Source organism: Zosterops lateralis, assembly GCF_965231275.1.
Source record: "Zosterops lateralis genome assembly, chromosome: 1".
In the NCBI taxonomy this organism is placed as follows: Eukaryota; Metazoa; Chordata; class Aves; order Passeriformes; family Zosteropidae; genus Zosterops; species Zosterops lateralis.
In genome coordinates, this window is record NC_139762.1 from 148665737 (window position 1) to 148689703 (window position 23967).

The 23967-nt window shown below is 43.6% G+C and overlaps 1 protein-coding gene across 4 annotated transcripts in view; it reads left to right on the forward strand.

Annotated features, from left to right (window-relative positions):
- The window catches only part of ZHX2 (zinc fingers and homeoboxes 2), a 74637-nt gene extending 63721 nt beyond the window's left edge, over positions 1 to 10916 (forward strand). For all 4 annotated transcript variants that reach the window (XM_083864570.1, XM_083864571.1, XM_083864573.1 and 1 more), the window contains 2 exons: positions 1901 to 4563; positions 9659 to 10916. In XM_083864570.1, the coding sequence (XP_083720696.1) occupies positions 2061 to 4559 (2499 nt within the window). In that variant the 5' untranslated portion in view covers positions 1901 to 2060 and the 3' untranslated portion in view covers positions 4560 to 4563; positions 9659 to 10916. The remainder of the gene's footprint in view (positions 1 to 1900; positions 4564 to 9658) is intronic.
- The last annotated feature ends 13051 nt before the right edge of the window (positions 10917 to 23967 follow it).

The following is a 23967-nucleotide window of genomic DNA, read 5'->3' on the forward strand; positions in this document are numbered from 1 at the left end:
CTCCATGCTGTGTTTGGTGTTTCACAGCTTGAGTTTAACAAGAGCCTTCTCTGCGAAGGTGCTGCCTGGTGAATTCCCACATGGAGCATTTCTCATGTGTGGAATTGCTTCACGCTGGGTTTTGAGTGTGTAGAGCTGGAAGCTGCCATCCCTGCTCTTATCCCCAGCTGGAGCTGCTTCCTCTGCCAGTAGATCATTTTGAGTTTCCATATGTCCAGGAATGGTGTGGTCTGTGACAGCAGAGCAGCAGCACTGTGCTCTGGAGGCCTGCAGAGTATTCCTCAGCTGCAGACACAACTGAGAAGCTGGAGACTTGCTTTCACAGTTTATCTCATGCCAAGGCTCAAGCAAGAGGAGCAGATACAGGGACAGCACTCAGGGGGTTATAAAGTGTCTGCTGGTGTTGGATGTGTCCAGATGTGACTGCAGTGATATTCTATTTTTTTAGATCTTCATGCCTTCGGTTCTGGATGCAGCTTATCATTTACAATCTTCACAATAAGCAAATGTACATTTGGTTAGACATGAGATTGTGGTTTGGATTAGAAATGATCTTTAAAGATCATCCAGTCCATCCTCCCTGCAATGGGTAGCGGTATCTTCCACTGGCCTTCAAGTTCAAATTCTCCATTTAGAGCATTTCTGCAGAATCCAGTGCAGGCCTGACCCACTCTGCAAATCTCCACTTTCCTTTGTCCTCCAGTTTGTAAATACCAGTGTGTCTCCCACTCAGCTCTAAGAATTTCTTGATTGTTAAATCTGAGTTTTCCATCAAGACTGTGGAAATATTATGAAACCAGAGACCATCTGATCAGGAAGAATAGCAAATTGGAATCAGTGATAAATTTAAAAAAGCATCTTGTCAAATAGGGAAGTGACTTTTTTTAAAATTATTATTAACAAACTCTTCTGACAACTACATTCCTCTTTTTCTGTCCATCCAGTCCTGATGAGTGCAGGTAGATCCTAAAACAGCTGGTGAAATTTTTCTTTGTGCTTGTTCTGATGTTTGCCTCAGATACTTCAAAAAACACATTTTACAGAATTCTTGCATTTGGGAACTTTTTTAAGTGCTTCAGCATAAAAAGAAAGCTTAAAATATATATTTGTTTGGCTTTTATTTTTTATTCTGTAGGGAGTGACATGCCCAAGTTGGGACTTTATCAGTGGGATCACAGAAAGAGACCCTGTTTAAAAAGTATCTGAGGGCTTCCATGGCCTTGGGTAGTTATTTCTGTCAATATTAAGTGAAAAGTGGTGTTGTAAGGAAACTTCTCTTCTGGAAAAGACTTGATAGGCCACCACAAATCTGCTGTAGTTTCCTGCTTTTCCCACCTTTTCTTAAAACACAGACCTTTGGAAGTGTTGATAAGCATCAACTCTTCTTTCTGCCATTACTTTTACAACCAAGGCAGATCATATAGCTTTATTTAGAAATCACCCATCATTAGTAACCACAGTCATTTAGTAGACATATTTACAAGGTAAGTGACAGTGGGAAGTAATTAAGTTTAATATAAATCACACTCAATTTCAAATCTGCAGGCTTCAAAATAGTAATTAATAGAATTGCAGCTTCTATAAAAAGACTCAGTATTTATAGCTGTATCTTCTTTTTCTAACTAAACACATTAAGTCTAGTGGAAATTAAAATCCCCTCTCTGTTCATGTTATTTGTTCCAGTCATTTTCTTCCTGTGGTGCACTTCACTGGAAATTACCCATTGCTTGTGTTCTTTGTGGGGAGATTTTTGCCTCTTAAAATGATGACGGGGAGGAGGAAGAGTTCCACGATATCCAAAATATGCACATACCTTGCACATGCACACACCTTGAGCTGTGGTTTTCTCCTAAATCTGTACTTTGTTGATCAGTGCCTAACATGTGCTTTGTTTCCACAGGTGTCATGCAGCTGGTGGAGCTGATGGTCCCAGCCAGGGCAGAAATTCTTTAAACAAAACAGGAACGTTTTGGAGCTCTTTGCAAGATCTTCTGAGTTGGTTGCTCATCCTGTGAAAAGAAGCCACCATCTCGGACAACAACACAGTGGCAGCAGCTGCCATGGCCAGCAAAAGAAAGTCCACAACTCCCTGTATGGTGCGAACTTCCGAAGTCATGGAGCAGGAATGTGCCGAGGGCGTAGAGACTCCTAAAGACAAGGGCACTGGTGCATTGCAGCAGGAATCCAAAAAAAATTGGCCTTCAGAAAACCCAGTCAAAGACTGTGAAGTGGTTGAAGCGAAGCCCCCAGCTGAAAATCAGTCTAAGAAGCCCCAGGGTGGTTATGAGTGTAAGTACTGCCCTTACTCAACACAAAACTTAAATGAATTTACAGAGCACGTTGACACTCAGCATCCAAATGTCATTCTCAACCCCCTGTATGTCTGTGCTGAATGCAACTTCACAACCAAAAAATATGATTCTTTATCTGACCACAACACAAAATACCACCCGGGAGAGACTAACTTTAAACTGAAATTAATTAAACGCAATAATCAGACCGTTCTAGAGCAGTCTATTGAGACCACCACTAACGATGTCACTGTCACGACCAGCGGGCTGGAAAATGCAGAGTGTGACGATTCGCTTCATGGAGGAATCAGTGCAAATAAAGTGCCAGTGGTGAAACTGGGGAAGCCTAAAGGGGAAACCAAGAAGGGTTCTAAAAAGGCAGAAGAGGGAGTTACAGAGAACCACGTGGATGGAGCTCTCCCCCGCATCATCACTGAGGCCACAGAAGCCATTGCCTGTATAAATGGAGACCTTCTCCATGATGTGTTAGCCCACGTTATGCCCTCTGTACAGCTGCCACCAAATATCAACCTTGTCCCCAAGGTCCCGGTCCCCCTGAACAGTACCAAATACAACTCTGCCCTGGACACTAACGCAACCATGATCAACTCTTTTAATAAGTTTCCTTACCCAACACAAGCAGAGTTGTCGTGGTTGACAGCAGCATCAAAACATCCAGAAGAACAAATCCGAATCTGGTTTGCTACGCAACGTTTGAAGCACGGTATAAGCTGGTCTCCTGAAGAAGTGGAGGAAGCAAGGAAGAAGATGTTCAATGGTACTATCCAGGCAGTTCCCCAGACCATCACTGTCCTGCCAGCTCCTTTGGCAACTGCAAAAATGCCACAACCCATCATACAGACAGCTTTGCCTTGTCAGATACTGGGCCAGACCGGCCTGGTTTTGACTCCTGTGTCAAATGGTTCAACCGTTTCCTGTTCACCAATTACACTTGCTGTTGCCCCAAACCAGGGCCAAAAGAGGACAATACAGACTTTATCAAGTGCCCCAGAGGCCAAGCGTCCTCACGTAGTCCAGGTGCCTGAGATTCCTGCCAAGCTGACTGCTGTTCCAGTGACACCAGCCAGCGAGCGGAAAAAGACCAAGGAGCAGATAGCAGAGCTGAAGGCCAGTTTCATGGCAAGCCAGTTTCCTGATGATGCAGAAGTCTACCGGCTTATAGAGGCAACAGGTCTTTCCAGGAGTGAGATCAAAAAGTGGTTCAGTGACCACCGGTACAGAAGTCAGAGGGGCATTGTGCAAATTCCTGGTGATGGTTTAGGGAAAGATCAAACAGCACCTTCAGCTGGTCGACACGGCCGGTCATTTCACCCTTACACAGATTTTCCTCCCCAGAGATTTAAAGAGAAAACTCAAGAGCAGCTTAGGGCCCTTGAGGAGAGTTTCTTAAAATGCTCTTTTCCTACCCAGGGAGAACTGGACAGGCTCCGAGTGGAGACTAAACTGAGTAGGAGGGAGATAGATTCATGGTTCTCTGAGCGGAGAAAGATAAGGGACAGCATGGAGCAAGCTGTCTTGGACTCAATGGGATCATACAGAAAAATTAAGGATCAAGGAACTCCCAATGGTGCAATAAGCCAGGCAGAACTCCTGAGTAGCTCTCAGCTCCCTGGTGCTTTATCTGGGTCCTCCACCACATTGAAGAAAACACAGGAGCAAATTCATCTATTGAAAAGCACATTTGCCAGGACCCAGTGGCCATCACCCCAGGAGTATGACCAGCTAGCATCTCAGACTGGGCTCACCAGAACTGAAATAGTTCGCTGGTTCAAGGAGAACCGGTCTTCCTTAAGAACAGGGTCGCTGAAATGGATTGACCAGTACCAGCAGCAGTATGCTGGTGATGGTCACAACAAGCAAAGCCAGAAAAAGAGCTCAAAACACGTTGAGAGTCCAAAGAACGGTAATGAGGCGTCTCGGCAGCATTACCAGGAGCATAAAAAACTGAATGAAGAGAATGGGGGGAAACCAGTGGTGAGAGCAAAAAGAGACTGCGAACCACTGAAAGACTCTTTGTTGGGGAATCAAGCAGAGGGTGTGGAGAGGCTGGAGTGCCACAGCCACGATGGGCACGGCAGCGAGGAGAACGAGGAGCCGGCGGAGGTCAACTGGGTGGAGGTGACGGTGGGCGAGGACGACGCTGCCTCGGACTGTATGGACAGCTGGAGCCAAACAGCCCCTGAGGGCCACACAGAGCTGGCAGACTTGGACTCTGAAAGTATATCTGGAGACAATCCCCACATATAGACAGGTAATGCTGCTGTTTCTCTGAGCCTGCCTTTGTCGGGGTGCGCTTCCAGCATTCTGTAGCCCTGCTTCAGTGTAAATCCCTGGAGCCTGTCACTGCCAGATGCTTGTGTCTGCTGGAAGCCTGAGCAAAAGGGAGACCCATTCTGCTTATAAATTAAAGCCAGCTACGTGGTAAAGGAGGGATTAGTGCCGTTTGTCTTGTTTCTTGTCTTGTGGGTCGAGTCCTGGATAAGGGAGGTTTTCATAATATTTTTTGGCAATAAGTGATGAAACCTTAAAACTTTCTGTCTTTATACAACCTGTGTAACCTCTGCAGCACTTTACACAAAACATGCTAGCGGAGCCACACAGAGAAATAGTAGGTAACACTAGTTGCTACTATCTCCCTTGCTGAGAGATCACTGAGTAGAGGCTGTGCCTGTTTTTGCATCTCAGGTCCTTCCTTTGCAGCATCCTGCCGTGTTTAAAACAAAAGGTCACTGGGGTAGGGCCTAGGACACAAATGCCTCTTTATGCAAAAAAAAAGAGCAAGGACTGAAGTGGCTCATGCAAATATGCTTTCTTCCTGTTGCAAGTGAGAACTCTCTCCAGTCTTGCTTTGTTCTGCTTGCTCTCACTAGAGACTTAGGAAATGCCCCAGACTAAGCTGTGTGGGTGTTTAGCAGCTCTTCTTCACAGGATCTTGAATTTAAAAGCAAGCTGCAGGACCTGGTTTAAAGGGGGGGTTATATGATCTTTCCCAATGTGAAAGGACTTCTTATTTGGAGAGCTGAAACCTGTTTCTGATCACAGTTGCACAGGTGTAAATCTGGAGCAAACACTGTCAGTATTTCTTGCATGTTGAATTGAGTATACTAGAGCCTGTAACATTTTGTGCTCAGAATAACTAAATTTGTTTCTCCCAAACCAGAGTTTCCTTAAACTACAACTTTAGGGCTTATCCTACAGAGAGCTCAGCATCCTGCATTAAAAACCATAGTGAGAGAACGCCCTTTTGAGAAAATTGGTAATTTTTTGGCATCTACTAAGTAAAATATACTTTAGCATTTCTTTAAAAAAAGAAAAGAAATATAAAAGCCAGGACTGATAAAAGTGCCTCCACACTTGTATTTAAGACTTCTGCTATTACAGCTACCAGTTGTTGGATTGAACTATCTGTTGTAGAGGTGCAGTCTTTTGTAGCAAGCCCTGCTGGCTAGCACTCCATTTTCTTCACATGCAGTACTTGTCCAAAAGTCTCCTGGACATTCTATGAGATTAAAAAAAAACGAAAACCAAACCCTGAAGTGGTATTGTTTTAAACTGTGAATTCTGTTAGCTAATCTTGAGAAATGTTATGACGTTAACATTATATGTTATGACATATAACAAAATATCTTAAAGATTCAGACTGCTTTGCAAGGCACAGTCCTGCATTATCCTTGAAAAAGTTGGTAATTAGGGATGTGAGGAGCAGGTGTTACCTGTGTGTCAAAGGCAGGGATTAAAGGAAAAAGGATGTGGAAACATCAGCCAGAGGCACACTGGGGTGCCACTGTTGTGCAGCCACATAAGAAGGGAGAGCCAGGGTCTGATCTGCCTTTTAAAGTCAAATGTGTGATGAATAAATGCTTTGTGGGATTATTTTTTCTCTGGGTTGTTATTCCAGAGCATTTCCCCCTTCCAGCTACAAATACTGATTTTGAGGAGCAGGAGTAGATATGGGGCTCAGAGAGGCAAATGGAAGGAAGGCAGGAGCAGGGGGAGTTGTTTAAAACCCCTGTTTCTTACAAACTTCTTGTACTATGAAACCAAGATCTGCAACAGCTCCCTTCCAGCAGCGTAGGTTTGATGCCTGTGTTTTTGTCCTTGTGTCAGGTATGTCGTGGTGAACCTCCTGCCTGTGTGCCCTGGTACAAATGCTGACCATAGAGTTCAGGGCTCTGGAGGTGTTCAAGTGTTACCAGAGAGGAATTTTTATAAGAACTTTGGTCTCAAATTGTTGCTGAGTGATCCTTTTGATGAGGAGCGTTCTGGTGGTTTTGTGTAAAATCCACCTACTGAAAAAAGGTGCACTGGAGCAGGACTTCTGCTGCAAAGAGCGTCTAGTAATGGTCAGAGGGCCATTTGGTCCCCTGCTCCTTGCCAGTTTCTCAGTGTGCTGGTCTGAGGACTTGAGAAAGTCTTTTTAGTTTTCCTATATTCAGCCTGTAAGTCTCAGCTGATAAAAGCAAGTGCCTGCTCTGTGGTGCACACAGGGAGGCATTGCCACAGTCGTTGTGCCACAAAATTTGGAATCTTTGCACCCCACACTGATGGGACTCACAGAATAATCTCAGCTACTTTTTCTAAGCTTTCATTGGGCAGCCAATCTTAGAAATTTTCAGCTAAAACCTCGGTGTTAAATAAAGTGTTATCCTAAGTGACATCCAGGCTATGACTCAAAAGCAGAGACTTTTGTATGACCTGACAGAGAGCTTGTTTCTGTCAGCTGTCATAAAATCTTGATTTTTCCTAACACGCTTCTCAGGTACCTCATGTAAGATGTGGACTGAAGAGCTGAAAGGGATTCCTCTTGTCTCTCACACAGCCACACTTACTGTGTGAGTCTTTCACTGCTGAATGGTACATCAGGCATAAGCTCCTTTCATATTCCTGGTGTTGCTGTTTTGTCAGCTTGGTCTACATAGTCTAAAATGAAGGTTTGTTGGTGGTTGACCTCAGTACCCTTCTGGACTGAATTTATGTGTGGCTTTTTTAAAACCTCAGTTCTTCCAGACCCTCTCGATCACCCTCTTCTTTGTAGAAGATTTTGGAACTATTAGAGAGCATTTGTGTTATAGCCTAAACAGACTTTGTGCCTTAAAAAACTGAGTTTTTCCAAAACTGATCCAAGTTTGGCAGATTCTGCTGCTGCTGCAGCTAAAGGGAATTTCAGAAGGGACTGGGCCTCTGTGAGACCAGGATTCATGCCAGGCTCTGCAATGCCATCCTGGGACTAAGAAGAGGCTCTCTTACTAAGTCTGTATCTGAGGCTTTTGGCAAAATTGGATATATTCCATAGAGCAGGTCAGCTTTCTTGAACAGTGAGGCTGGGAGACCTGTCCCCATAGAGTACTGAGCCTTCCAGATGTCGAGTGCTGCTGTAGGGTGCACTGAAGCCATCTCTGAAAGTGTTCCTGAGACTCTCAGGAAGCTTTGTGTCCCTCTTGTAGTGTGGCCCAACTGCTCTGTCAAGAGGGTGCTTTAGCTCCCTTTCCATCAGTGGAGAGGTTCCTGCCTTCCTGCAGCACAGGTCAGAATTAGGTCCCTTGTCCTCCTTTGCACAAGCTCAACAAACAGAAACTTTCTGAATTAAATACAGCAAACTACAGCTCAGGAGAGCAGGACCAGAGCGTGCCAGAGTGTTTGGCAGCTTCTGCTGCTTTCTTCAGTGTTGTCTACCTGTGGGGTTTTCCCAAGATCAGAGCTTTTATTTTTTCTCAGTATGATTTGGTTTTTTTCCCCCATTGCCACCTTTTCACATTAAACTGTCTTTTTTTGGAGTTATTTCACAATGACCTTTTTTAAGCATGAACCCTGCAAAATGTGGGCACCAAAGCTTGTGGCTCATGGTGGGAACGAGGTAGCTGAAAACTCTGGATCTTGATGGCTGTGACCACTGTTCTGTGGAGATGTGCCAAAATCAAACCATGTGTGAAGGCTGCACAGTAGGGAAAAAGAAAAAAAAAAAAAAAAAAAAAAAAAAAGCTTGAAGACCTTTTGCATCCATTGCATCTGCTGAATGCATAATACTGAACATTGGAGGTAATCTGGGCCCTCTTGGCATCTCCAGCCCCTTCTGCACTGTTGCAGGAGCTGAGATCACTTGTTTACCGGTGACCCAGTGCATTCCTCAGTGTCCAAAACCACCAAAAGTGAACATCACTGGGGTTTCTCACTTTCTGCCCAAGTTCTCACTCTGCTTGAGGTTTAGGGTTTCATTTAGAAAGCTTAGTAGTGTCTGCTAGTGGTTCCAAATCAGCATCCTGAAGTAACTCAGCATGGGATTGACAAGTGATTTTGCAGAATTCAGGTCACCCTAAAACATTTGAGGGATTGAGGCTGAAATAGGGAGGACATGCTTTTCCCTGTAAAACAAGTGAGGTCCATTAGAGACCCAAGCCCTAATATAATGAAGGATTTCAGAGGGAGAAGCAAAACCCAGTGCAGTAAATTAAAATTTTCCAGTGAGTCAGGATGAACAGGGCCTGTGGGGGGAGGACTTTTCCCCTTGATGTTGGTGCAAGCCTGTGGCCTTTTCCTGGGCTTGACTGCATTGCTTCCTGCATTGCAGATACCAGACAGAGCTCACTGCTTTTGTGGGAAATAACAGACCAGATAGCAACATCCATAAGAGGTGTGAAATTAGGAGTTAGCTCAGGTTTCAGTGAGCACTGCTGCAGGGTGGGTGAAGAGGATGTTTGCACTTCTTGCACATTCACACCTCAGTGTGGAAAAACTGAGCATAATCTCTGTCATAGAGCCCTTGCCTTTTGCTGGGAACTGGGGATATTGTAAATTGGTGGTTATTTGAAGGCTGGGCTTTGAGAGAGGTCACTTTTTAATCTCTGGTCCAATTGTGCAGCCTTTATGTAGGTGCAGGAATCAGCAGAACCAGGAAGCTGCTGGCAGGCAAATCCAACTTTTTTCATTGTCTTTTAGTGTGTATAATTTTCTAAAATCATATAAAACAAAAAGTATTACAAGGGGATTTACTGGGGGAGAAAGACCTGAACTCTTCTTGGTTTTAGTACTGTCTGTCCTGTGTGTGCAAAGTAGTTGCCTCAAACACTGTGTGCATCATCTTTGAGTCAGGATGAGAATCTGCCTGAGCCAAGGCTGGACCACATATCCCTGTCAGAAGTTTATAGGGGATTCTTAGCTGGGTGTTACATGCAGCAAAAATGCAACACCCTTCCACATGAGGCTGTGATAAGGATAGGCCTAAGGGTACAGTTAACACAAAGTAGTGTAACCACAGGTGCAGGGATGTAAACCAGATCTTGTCATAGTTAACAGCTCAAACAGTTCACAGTGCCTTAAAAAATAATATGCTGTTGTTATGATTTTTGCAGGGGTATTCCTCAGCTGCACTGTCCTGATGTTGAAGGGGGAATGCTGTCTGAAAATAGAAGAAAATTCTATTTTCCTGCCTGGGTGAGAAGAGTGTGTTGTGACTCCAAGTCTCAAACTGCGCTTGTGGAGGCACAGTGAGAAATACTCTCATGGAGCATCATCATGGAATTGTTGATAGTGCCAAAGTCCTACTACTGCATTACAAAAGAAAAGGAAGAAAGAGGAAAGAGTCCTTGTACATAGTTTTCTCTTAGTTTCTCTCCCACCCACTTTCCTGCCCTCTTCCTCTACTGGAACAGATTTGTACAACATAAAAATTTTGTTAATTTTTTTAATAGGTGCAAGTCATTCTTGCATATAATGCAATTGAGAAATTTTGGGGTTGGTTGGGGGGAGGGAAGTGTCTTTTGTGGAGGAGGGAGGGTTTGTTTTTTTCTAAAGTGTTTTAAGAAAGAGTTGCAATCTTTTGAAGTTGTCTTGGTGCAGATCAACACCTGAGCCCAGATCCCCACTCCAGTTTACATTTCAGACCAGTTATACGTGTTCTGGAGCAGTGGGGTTTGTTTTTTTGGGTTTTTTTTGGTTTTTTTCTCTTGTTGTTTTGACTTTTTTGTTTTGTTCTATGGCCACCTGCTACTGATTGAAGTATTTAAATCTCTGCTTTTCCATGCTCCTACAAGGCAAGTCTTCTCCAGCTCCTGTACTTCACTTTTCATCAGCCAGCCCCAGCTGTGGGTCTCTGAAGATTTGGCTAGAGTACCTTTTCTTGATTATTGGTTTGGAGGGTTTTTTTAGCACTTTTTTTTTTTAAATATGCAGTACAACTCCCAGAGGGGTTGGAATGAGAAAATTAAGATGCTTCATAATGCAAATTTATTTGTGTTTCTTTGGCTGGTACAGTGATGGACACATAACCAGCAGTCTGCCCTCCAGCTTTAGACGTTGTAGCGCACAACAGAAGTTTCTTATTAACCCTTGCCACTAATTTTTTTAGATCACTCCTAGGTTCCTGAGTGCACTTTTATTTCAAATACTGCTAATTTGGATTTGGGTGGGGATGTCTGTCTGTGCAAGTGTGAGGAGGGAAGGGAGGGGAGAGCAGGAGCCTGGGTGCAAGAGCTGTCTGGTGCGTTCCTCTGATGAGCTGGGCTTGGAAAACTTGTCCACCTTTCAGTACACTGCACAAAATAGGATGCTAGGGAGTTTGGATAAATCCAACTTTTCTAACTTGTTGCTCATTTGTTGTAACTCAATAAAACAAAGGCTAAAAATTTTGGTAACTTTTTTCCTCAGCTCTTTTGTTTTACTCTAAAATAAATAAATAAAGCCCAGAAAAACCAACACCACCACCCCCACAACCTCAGCCCAAACTTTGTGCACAGGAGCTTGATGTCTTTAGAGCTACACTGAGGGTTTTACTGGTTTTGCAGTATTTGGCTTGGCAAATACTAACTGTATTAAAGTGAACTCCATGAATACTAATGTTTATTCCCCCATGTCAGTTAGCTCTTTCCTGCAGGAAGGATGCAGACAGTGCCTGGGAATGAGCCTTTGGGGAACACCTTTTATTTTGATTGGAGATTCACAAACTGAATGAATGAAACCACCCCTGTGATTCACTCATATACAGTTATTTTTATTAATCATCAGCACAACATATAAGTGTAGAGGGAGGTTTGCAGTGGGTGGCAACAAGTGAATTCCCTTGCAATAAAGTTGTCTGGTTCATTGCTGAGGAGGAGTGACTGGATGGGGCAGCCCTTTGCTTGCTGCATTTGTGTGTCACAACAGCAAAAGGTGGGGAAGTGACATCAGCTGCTCCCTGGGCAAAGGCTGCCAGACAGGGACCATGCACATGTCCCATCACACACAGCTCAGGTGTTCATCTGCAGGGTGGAGGCAGATGCCTGTGCAGCCAGGGACGCACAGATCAGGTAAGCAAAAAGAAAATGCATCTGAAGGTGCTTGTCCAGAACTCCAAAGCTGTAACTGAAACTAACTGCCACTTTTGTTTCCACTGCTTGTACAAGAGGATGGTAATATTTTAATTGCCCTTAGGAAGTTTTTAACAGCCACTTCATGGCTTAATATTCCAGTAGGGATCTTTCCTGTCTGATGTGTGTACATCTGAGTGTTTGGAGCACTGACCTACTTTGCTTCACTAGCAGTGCTGCTGGGGAGCTTAGGAAGAACAAGACCCACCTGGGTTTTTCTGTATTTGTACATCCCAGATACAGGGGATTAGGGCACAGGACTGTAGCTCTTTAAGATCTCTGCACTTCAAATAAAACAATAGCAGCATCCCTGCAATCTGTCATCACACAGATAAGTCTGAAGCTGTCCCCCAGCAAACAGGCTGGCCAGAGACTGGCACAGCCTTTGCAGCCTGGTGGCAGTGGGGGGTTTGTGCAGGCAGCTCCTGATGAGGTACCAAACCCTCAGACCCCAGGAAAGACGAGCCCAGGAGCCCTTTTTTCTGGGCTTAAAGCAACCCAGGTCCCCACAGAGGCTGCTTCAGCGTGGCTGCCAGAATAGGTTCAGGAGCTGGGCATTGGAAGCAGGCTTTGTTTTTAATTAATGCAGACACAGTGGCTGCGTTTCTAGGAGAGGGACAATCGGGACATTGTTTGTGCAGGGCAGCCATTAGGGACAGCCGTGGCCTTGGGGTGTCGTTGCACACGATGAAAAGAGGCTGCTGACACCGAGTTTCCTCCCACACAGCCCTGCATCCCCCGAGCCTGGTGCTGGCAGCAGGGCCTGTCCTGGCACAGGACACTTTCCTGGGCAGGGTCCCCAGCACCAGCAGCCCCTGGTGCTCAGGTGTTGATTGAGGTCTTCCACTATGTATTTTAATCTAAGTGTTGAAATTTTCTAATCAGAAGAAATCTAGTTAAACATAAAAATAAATCAGATTTTTAAACTTGTACAAGACTAAAATGCAGCTTGTAGAAAAATTCATCCCTGGGAAATCGGTAATGACTTGAATTAGGTGGCCTCTACTTTTTTAATGTTTTAATTTTGATTTTTGCTGACAAGAGGATGGGTTTTCACTATATACATACACATTACTTCTACTCAGTCCATAAGATGCTGGAAAGCTCTTTACTGGTGTTAGAGATCTGGGGCTCCAACTACATAGTAACACACAATTTAGACACATCAAAAGCCTTATGAAATGTGAATAGTGGGAGACCACTCAGACAACAGAGAAGAGCATCACAGAATGGTTTGGATCACAAGGAACCTTTAAAGATCATCTCATTCACTGCACTGGGCAGGAACATCTTTCACTAGATCAGGTACCATTTAAACAAGGGGCAGCAACTTAAGCAACTATAAACTCCCTGCAGTCTAAATTATTCAGTTTGGTTTTCTCAAATACTATTTTTTTAAGGGAAAAAAAAGAAAAAAAAACACCAAACCAAACAAAACCCACACACTTTTCAATCACAATTCTACAGTAGCACCATTTCTAACCTCAAATCTCCAATTCTGACCTTTGGGAATTTCATTTAATGTGTCACTCTGAAAGTCAGCCAGTGACTGGTACCAAGAAACCCGCATCTGCAGGGTGAAAGTCAGCAGTTGTAGGGATCACTCTAGGAAGAAGGAATGTCTCAGCACCATGTGGAGCAGTACAAACTGAAAGGAAAGTTCTGGGTTACACAAGAAATCTGAGTGATTATGAGCATAATGATAATTATGTGATGATAACTTTAAAATCTAGAGCAATACACAGGTAGAATGGTAACCAAGGTAAGTAATACTTGTGCATTATATGTTCTATCAGCAGAAATTTAACCACTTAAACATTCTTCATCTTCTTGTAGCCCTTGGATATTCTTAGGTAGCAAAAAGAGGCATCCTGAAATCTTACCTGAAGTTTACAGGAGGAGGAAAAGAATAAATTACAGAAGCACATAAGGCAACATCGTAGAAAGTCAGTTTGGCATCTTGTTAGCAAGGCAAGAGCGCACCAGTGATAGAAAGGAACATGTTACTGTCTGTTGGGTAAAAAGAGAAATGTGAGTGGGAAGTCTTCTGTACTCACTTGGTCAGAGACTAATGGAAAGCAGTTGTAAATGAGGCCTGTGGCTCTTGAGCATAACTCTGAAAACATCCATAATACAGCAGGAAAAGTGAATGTATTCAGTGAAAGCAAGGGAATGACACAGTGAAGGAATGAAAAAGCAGCATACAAAGCACCAGGCAGGGTTTCTCTGGTGTTATGCAGTTGAACCATGTCCCAATCAGATTATTGCAAGCTCTGGCTAGGACAGAGGTAAGAGCTGAGTGACCGGGTAATTGTCAGAGCAAATCACACAGCATGCCTTGAGCACAGCAAGCAAAAGCAGGAGGGTCTGTGCTTTTCTTATTTCTCTCAAACTGATGCACCAAAATGGTAGTTACAATTATATTAAAAATATCACAATTTACATGTACTTTACACATCCAGCAAGCTGGCTCAGGCACAGTAAATGGGACATCTTTGTAGTTTCCTCAGTACACAAAATCACCCTCCAACTTCCTCCTTTTTTTTTTAATCTTCCTTAAAAGTCTGGATCATCCCAGTGCAATATATCATGTAAAATTTAGTGTGCAGCAAATTTAATCTAAAGTAATTAGTTTTGCAAACATCTATAAGATAGCTAAAGGAATAATAGCATTAACACAAGTTTATGGACAGAGAAATTGAGATGTATGTAGGTATTCACAAGACTGCTGAATAAATGTGTTAAAGGCAAGAGCAGAGTTCAGCTTGGCCTAGTCTTGACTTCCCAGCAAGGAAGCTTCATTTTATATTTGGATCAAATCAGTGCTGTTTCATTGGCATTTCTAAGCCTTTCACCCAAAGCCTTTCCCTCTTCAAGGGGCAAAGGCACAAGGGCAGAAATGAGTAGCCTGGGACTGGGGATTCTCAGAGACCCTCATCCCACACAGTCCTGCCAGGACGTGTCTTCTCCGGCCCAACTCTCTGGGCAAAGCTTTCACCTTTCCTGCCTTAATTCCTTACACCTTTAAGTCTCTTCCTGAACATCCTCCATCCATCTTCCTTTCCCAGAGACCCATTTTGGGCCATGGTGTGGTTTAACCCCAGCTGGCACCTCTGCCCTACACAGCTGCTCACTCACCCCCCCTCAGCTGAATGGGGAAGAGAATTGGGAGGGTAAAAGCGGGAAAACTCATGGGTTGAGATAAAGACAGTTTAGTAGATAAAGCTAAAGCCGTGTACACAAGCAAAGCAAAAAAGGAATTCATTAATCACGTCCCGTGGGCAGGCAGGTGTTCAGCCATCTCCAGGAGAACAGGGCCCCACCACACGTTAACAGTGACTTGGGAAAACAAACACCATCACTCTGAGCATCCCACTCTTCCTTCTTCCCCAGCTTCTATTGCTGAGGATGGCCTATGGTTTGGGATTATTACAGAATCATAGAGTAGTTTGAGTGGGAAGGGATCTTGCCCTATTCAACTCAATGCACAAATCCAAAACATACCCCCAAACCAGCTACTGTAAAGAAGATCAACTCTACCACAACCAAAACCAGCACAGGGGACCCCAGGAGAAGGTGCCAGGTGCTCCCCCCAGCCTGGGTAGCATTTCTGGCCATTGCTCAGCTGCTGTTTTATTCCCACACAGAGGGAATTCCCTTTTCCATTATAGTAAGAAATCACAGCGTGCCAAGAGGTGCTTTATAAACACATCAGCACATGCAATTAAACCCTTCATGGTTTAAGGAGCATTGTTATCGCCTCAGACCAAGAAGTCATTCAGGTTCTTTGGCCTCCCTGAACCAGTCACACCAAATCGTTAATACCAAAAGGCATTTTGCCACACAGTGGCATGTAATATATATCTGTACCTAAACATTCAGATTTGACATACTTTACTTTTTAAGTCCTCCCATAACCCCAGCAGTCCTGTCATCTCAGCGCTGGGGCAGGAATTTAAATCAGCACTAACTTGGATTGATTGGTATAGTTATTCATTGTTGTTTGTGACACATTTGGAGATGGCCACTGCACGTGCTAAGAGCAAGGGGACACAACTGGAGCATCTGCAAAGGAAACAGGACACCAGAGGTTTTGGCACTGTCAGCCCCATTATACAGAGGGCAAGTAGAAATACCCCAGGTTGAGAAGCACAGCTCCAAATCTCTTCTGCAACCGAGCCCAGACTCAGCTACCACCATCCTTTAACCACAACTGAGCAAACAGTAGGCAAAGAGCACTTGTGTTGGAGTGAGGGTCCAGAGGTTTGACCCAGCATGGCCCACGTGAAGAGTCCAGAGCCAGAAGTGCAAGCCAAGACCTATCCCTGCATCATCTGATGGCTGGCATGCTCTAAGGCTCCCTTATTAGGGATTTAAACAAAAGGAATTTTAATCTTTTTTTTTTTTTTTTTTTTTTTTTTTTTTTTTTTTTTTTTTTTTTTTTCCTTTTTAATGCCAGCATTTGAATAGGGAGGGTGAATGGAAATTTTAACACAAAGCACAAACACTGAAGGTCATGGACAGGCAAGGAAGACGTTGTCTCCGTTAATATTAAAAGGAAGACCAACCCTGCTGTATCAGAGCAAAAAAATGAATACTTCTTTTGATTGGGAGGAAAGTTTCTCCATGCCTGGTTGCAGTGCAGCACTGCACATCAGAGACTGCTGTGGCTGAGAGCAAGGAGAATTAATTACTTTGCTTTTTGAAGCATGGACTGCTTCGCTCTGCTGTGCCAGCTTCAAGAATGATAAGCACTTATCCAAAGAGCACAGTTTTGTCCTCTGGTGTGGGAGTTTTGCCCATCTAAATCACAGGAGGCTGCTGAATCTTTGTTTTGTTTTCTTCATACTTGGCCTGCAGTTGAACCTGGACATCACTGCTCTCTTTTCAGACTCACAGAGCAATTCTGTGCCATCTGAGGGAGGGACACTGGACCAAGCACTGTGCTGGCCACAAAGTGCCATGGGGTCAACTGTGCTCAGCACTAGGGTGGAGCTGCTGCCACCACAGCCCCTTGGCCCAGACAAGGCTTTGCCAAATGTGAATCTATCTCCAAATCACCTCCTCTCAGAGGATTTTGCTTTCGTAGAATCACAGAATGTGCCGAGTTGGAAGGGACCCATCAGGATCATTGAGTCAAATTTCTGGCCCTGCCTGGGACACCCAAGAATCACACCCTGTGGCTGAGTTTCAAGGGCATTTCAGCATCTGAACAAAAGTGAAGTACACCTCTCTCTGAGGGAGCAGGTGGTGGCACTGAACAATGTCTTCAGCACTTTGTCCTCAACTAGGCAGCAGCAGAATAGGCTTATTGACAATGTGTTTGGCCTTTTGGCCTATTTTGTTGAGTCTCACACCTCCCACTCCTACTTATTCATTTAGAAGGTGATTTATTTTTTTTTATATACAAGTGACTTGGGAACTGAAGTCATACAGGTTAATGAAACTTTCCTCCTTTACTTACAAATAACTTCCAGGTGGCCCTTAGTAAGAAAGAAACATTTTGGTTCAGTAAAAGCACAAGCCACTAATTCAGGGTATCTGCAGATGCTGCTGCACTGGCCTTCATCAGGCTACATTACAAGGTGTTTAAATTTTCACTGTAGTGTTGACACCCCTTCTGAAAAAGAGCAGTTCCCACCTGTCCCAAAGCCACTGTTTGTGGCCACCTGCAGCTTTCAGCTTGCCAGAGCTATAACTCTTAGTGTTCTTCCTCATCCCATATTTTTGGCAAAAGCTGTTGATTTACCTAAGGACACAGGCATGGGGCAGTTTTTAAATGAACAGCTCCTGCTGGCCTATTTTAAACAGACTCTTCCAACAATACTCAGTGAACCTCATTCCTGTTCTCTGTAGAGCCAAAACCGGTATCTCCTCAGCACCCTGCACACTGAAATTAACACATCTTCACAGCTGCAGCATTAATAATTTTTTTTTAAATAATCCAACATACTACTCTGCTACTTGGAGCTTATCAGATTTTATCATCCATTTCTTGATGCCACCTAGAACTGCCTGATTTCCACGCCTTGCAGAGCTTATATTAATTTGATACTACTGAAACATGGTCACCAACACCTAAGCAAGTCAAGGATCAAGCTGACAGACAAGAAAAATCAGCATTTCTTTTCAATCATGTTCTCCCTGAATTATCTTATGCAGGCAACCATTTCTTAATTGACATTCATGCTTGTTCAGCACTAGATCAGTCCTTCAAATATGACCCCAGGCTAAGAGCTTCTTCCCATCACCATTCAAGTTGCAAGACAGATGTACAGGGGTGGAGAAAAAAAAATAGCTATGCCCAAATGGTCTCTGTTGTAACTGCTATTCAAAAAGAGGAACTGCAGGTCTAAGGCACCAATATAAGTTTTCTTTTAAGTCTCTCCCCACCCTTATTCCTCAGCTCTTTACCAGGGCTGCAGTGCCAGTCAGCAGCTTTTTTTCTGGCAAACACATAGCGAAGCTGAAGCCTGACACACAGTGGCATACTCAGAAAAAAATTGCAAATCTACAAAATTGCCCTCATTTATTGGCTTTACAAATGCTCTCTGCCCGGAAGAACCTAAACATACTTTTATGGCACATACTTAACAAACCTTGCAATTTTAAGATATTACTCTGAAAGGGAAAAAGATTAAATTCTCATGGGTCAGAGAGTGAGTGATTTGGCCCATAGATTAATTTACACCTCAAAATTAAAGGTGAAAGACAAGCAAAGCAGTGATACAGCGAGGTACATATCCAGCCTAAATGATCTTGGCAGCGGTGACAGTGCTGAGTTAAAGAACACCCAATGTGAGGGAGATGCCATGTGCTGTCCTGCCCCTCCCCTGGCTGATGGGGACACACAGCCCTGCCCCACTGTCCCACATCCTGTTGCCCAACCGGTACATCCAGGGCAGGGTCTTCCACCAAAGTCCCCAGAGAGCAAGCAGGAATGAGCCCTTCTCCATGCATTAAAAACCAGATCAACCCATAGAGTGTGACTGAATTCCCTCTGGCTCTTCAGCCATGAGGGCATTAGGACTAAACTACTCTTAGACAGCCTTCCCCAGGGTCAAAGTGCTGCCTTCACGGTCACAGTGGAACAATCACTTTCCTGCTACCTACTCTTTTCCCTCAATTCCTCCTGCTTTCCCTCCCCTTCAGTAACATGCATCCTCTTCAGCAGAGTTTTTCCTCTAAACAGTGCAGCCAGGGGTCATGATTAATCACAGCGTTTTCCATACTACATTTCGCTGCTCATTGTCCTGTACCACTTGTTGGGAACCTTATCTTTATTAGCTGGTCTTATCCTGTCACAATTACACATTAACAGAAAGTCTCCTCGCTCAGCAGGATTTCCTTGTGGCTGCAGAGAGCAGCTCTGTGGAATGAGCCACCCCACTAGAGCCAGCCCTGGAAGTCATTGATCTCATTCAAGATGCAGGGGAGGACACAGAAAAGTCAAGGAAAACTTTGAGGAACTGGCAGGAGCAGATTTAAAGGACAAAGACTTTCTATAGGGGAGCAGACACATTTGCTTATGTTGTTTGTATTAAATTATATAGTAAATATTTGGGCCTGATGAGCTGTGTTCTTATAGCAGCTACAGAGCTGTCTGAGATCCTTCAGCACAGAAACTGCATCCAGCTAAAACATTCCCCTGTCCACTTAGCTACTTAACCAGATAATACTGCCCTAGGGCCTGTTTGTCATCTGTCTGCTTTCGAGAAATTAGATTGATTACTAGAGATTTGCCAGACCTTCAAAGTGCAATATCACCACACCTACACCTCCAATAGAGTATTTTCTCCTTTAATTCTATTATCACCTTGCCCAGGAAGGTTAAATGACATCAACTCATATCAATGGCTCTTACTATTTTTTCTTTTCTTAAAAGATACATTACACAGAGGAATTGGCTATTTGAAAACGACAGAATAATGGGTCCAAGGTGGGAGGGAATGCATTGTTAGAGGTGAGAAAGGAAATTCCTTAATGGGTGGATCTGTGAACCCCACAAATCCATCTCTTGTGAAGGCAGTGGTTCATCCAAGGAGTTACAGCCTGGTGAGACCTCCCAGTGTCAGACAGTCCAGGTGAGAAGCAAGCAGAGCTCACCATGTGGGTAATCACAGCTTCCCTTCTGTTTGGGAAGAGTGACATGTCTGCAATGACTGCACACTCCCCTCTGCTCCCAAAATACTCTGTGCACATCTCCATGGGGTGGCTTTGAAGTTCAGAAACAAAGAGAGGGTTTGGAGAAACCATTAGATCCTCAGTTACAATAGCTAGAAAAAGATTGGGTAAGATACCACAAAAATTCTTCTTCTGAAGTAGCAACTCCAAAAGCTTGTGTGGAGTCACTATTTAAGTTGCTATTTAAATTTAAGGACAAGAATTCTTGAGTTAAACTAGTTACATTCATCAGATCATCTGAGAGAACAAGTAGCTGATATCTGGAAAACAGAGATGGATGTAAACAAGGGAAGAGGTATTAAACTGGTTATCACCTAAAGGGGTGAAAAAAACCCAGATATTGGTAATTTACTGCCTGCATGATAACCAGCAGAAGAGGCAAGAAAGATTATAAATTGCTATAGGAACAGTATTGCTACTGGGAACATGGTTTAAAGTAGCAAGGCTCAACTTCTGACAATGGTTTGGAGTTCTTTATATATGATAGCTGTCACAACAGGCAATGAGTGAAGAGTCCCTGGTACAGCCTGCCCAGGCTTTCCAAATTAATGAGGATTTGCATTGTGCAACTGCATCTGATGACCCTGTCAGTCCTGTCTGCTTCTGCAAAATGCAGGCAGCACGTGTGGGTCCAATGCAGTGGAGCTGAGGATATCCCTCTTCTTCCTCCTGTGCTATTGTGAAATGTTAAATTTGCCCCTAATGCTCTGAGTGCAGTTTCAGATGAAAAAGAAGGAAGGTAGATTTAAATGAAATAATACTATTCTAACTATAATATATAGGGAAACTAAAAATCAGGTTGTAACTACCCCAATAAGAGCAATGGGCATGCTGGGAATTTCACCATGAATGCAGAAACTGCCCAGAAGCTACAGGTTCTTAAACCCCTTCAGGTACTCCCTGCTCAGGGAGCAAAGGAGATAGAAACCTACTGACCCAATGGTTCAAGTGAGACCTTTTTCCAACACACAAGTCTCACCTCAGACAAGAATCTTTTTTTTTTTTTTTTTTTTTTTTTTTTTTTTTAATTTTATTGCAGTGAAAAGCCATCACCACCATAAAAGTTTTGGAAACAAAGGCTGCAGAAGTGTTTTGCCCCAGTCAAAAAAGTAGGCTCTGATTTCAGCTTTTAAGGGTTGAAATTAGGCTTTTAATTCTTGAAATTTAAAAGCAAAACAGAAATCCCATTATACCTCCTAAGATAACTTAAATGTCATTTTAGAAATAAAAACCTGAAGCATTTCATCCTCATCAGTATCACCCAAATAAAATACTCTCATGTTGCAACCTTACCTCCCCCCAAAAAACAATTTCTTTGCAATCCTGTTCCATGAAACCTGTACATGTTGCAGGCACACATAGGTCTGATTTCCAGCTAAGAACCTCCCTTCTGCACACACCAAGGCTTTGCCCTTTTATTTTCAGATTAGGAGCCTTCCTTTCTACAGACTCCAAGAACAGCAGTTTTCATCTCAAGAGGCTTTCCTGAAATACCCTGGGAAAGGCAAAACAGGACCTCCTCAAAATGATATGGCCACTTCCTCCTCCTCCTGGTCTGTCCTATTCCCTCCTGGGTTGTAAAACTCCACCAGCTCAACCCAGCCAACTAAGGAAAGTCAAATAAATCAAGCTTACTGTCAAGTCACGCCTCCCACTCTTCCCATTCCTCTTAGCTGCTGTAGATTTTTTTGGCACAATGAGGTGTGCTGGTCTCCCTGGGGAGTCCCTGCCCCTGGCTATAGTCATCTTGTACTACCAAAGCCAAAGCAGATGTTGATACAGCTAGAAAGGAATATTTGTTCCTATGAATGAGTAAGAGATCCACTTGAATATTGCTAAGACAGAGCTGTAGAGTAGAAAAAAACCGCAAATATTGCTGTGCTGGATGATGAGGAGCACTTCTAATTACAGCAGAAGTTTGAACTCTTACAAACTTTTTGCACTCCTGCTTGTAGATCTCAACCAAGTTCTCCTAAGAACATCAATCCTTAAAGATGTAATCTAGTATCTGAATTTACACAAGGGCTGAATTAACAATAAAAGCTCTTTATGCCATCAGCTGCATAAAGCTTTGGGGTCTTTGAGCTTCTTGAAGCTGCCCCAGAATCTTTGTTTTCCTTTTTTCAACATTAATTGGATTTTGATCTTACATACCTTGGAGAAGAAAAGTGAGACAGAACAGAAAACATAACCAGATTAACTTTCCTAGACGTTTATACATTCAAAACTCCAAACCCTCTAGCAGCTGAGCTTTGAATCAGACTTTAAGAGTATTATTCTGTACATAAAAGCTCCAGAGTGAAAACACCAAAACATTAACATTAGTTAAAAGTTGCTCCTTAGCTTAAGCCCCTAAACCAAACCGGGCCAATGCCCAAGGCAAGACATGCCATTTTCTTTTTGCAGTTGCTTAAACTCGTAACAGCAGTAAGCACAGGCAGTTCAGAGTCAATTGACAACTGCTTAGAAAGACAGGTAAAGGGGAGTAACAGGCACACCATCAAGGCTTCCTTCCAGCCAAAGGGGCATCCCTGAGAGCAGCTGGGGTACAAATACTAAGTATTTGTATTGCAAGCAGTGTATCCCTTTGCCCCTCCACCTTCTGTGGGGTTAAGGATTCAGCAGATGAGGACAGAGACAGGTGCTGCTTTTCTTTGCAGTCTGAATGGAGACTGCCACTTTCTGAGCCCATACTGCAGATAAAGCACTTTGAAAAACATTCTTTGATCAATGAATACAATCCCTGATTAATGTTCTCCTTTCCCATTCTCAAGTCCAGTTAAAAACACAACTTCTCAGCAACTTTAGATCCCTTCCTGACTGATTAAAAGTATTTTCTCACCTGACAAACAGTACTTTAGGCTCCTCTACCTCATCCATACACCAACGCCACACTACTTTCCCAAAAAATAAAAAGTCATGATGTAACCCAAATTGCATTTCTCCATCACAGTACCCGTTCCCCACAGCCTGGAGCTATGAGCACACCTGCACAAGCACCAGGAACTGAAGCAGTTTGGATTGCACTGATCCCAGATCCTCTCTTCTGTAGGAACCACACTGTGCAGGAGGGGCACTTTAGAGACTGCAGGAGGAGGCAGAAGCCTCTGCAGCCTAATCCTTCATGTGCCCTTTGTGAACTCCATACTCCATGGCCCGAGGGAGGTTTCACAGCACCAACACAGCAATGCCAGGCCAGTCAGTCTTAATGAAGACAAGTGCTACAAAAAGCCTTTCCCTTTGGAGTAGGTGAGGGAGCTTTGATTTAAGAGGCTGAGGAGTCTGTTAGGGTTAACTACTAATTAGCCTGGGGTTCATTAGGGAGGGCAAACTGATACACTAACTTGAAACCAAAGGGAAACAAACTGCAAAGAAACTTCCTCCATTTAACTAAAGGTCACAAGGTGACCTGAACTCTGCTGTGTGAAGAGATCTACCAAGCAGCTTGACAAGCCCAAGGGTTGGCACAGGCATCCTCACACCTCCAGGGACAAAGACAAGTCAATGAAACCATTAATAGAGGGATCCACCTGCTGTCCTTTAATCCATGCCCAGTCCAAGGACTAAATACACACATCCCCTTAAGAAATACTTGTAAATATTCAGATGCAAGAGGACTACTTCCACTGGTTTTGATTCTGAACACCTCCAGTGGTGATGATCCTCATCACAAAGGGCTAGGATTGGTCTGCCAGTCACAGAAACTTGGCATTAAAATCTGATTTGATTCTAACGGCATTTTGCAAGTGCTTTGTCCTTTGAAGAAGGGGCAAAATAAAAAAAAAAAAGCACCAGAATTAAAGTTTCATCATCACTTTCCCCCTCTCCCTCATCCGACACCAACGAGATTCTACAAAGGCCTTGCCAGCATCCCACAGCTACAGCTCTTTAATGCACTTTTGCTCCCAAGTAGTGTAATCATTCCTAGATCCTGTTCCAGACGATGAAAGGGTGAGCCACGGCTGCAAATGAAATTCCTTTCATCACCTGAACAGCATGCTTGAAAAACACAAGCAGCTGAAGTGTTCTCATCTTCTCAATTCTAGAGAACAGCACATCATCACCTTTTAGATGCAAGTACTTCTGCTTAATATGCACACATTACAGTATTTAGCTTAATTAATCAAATC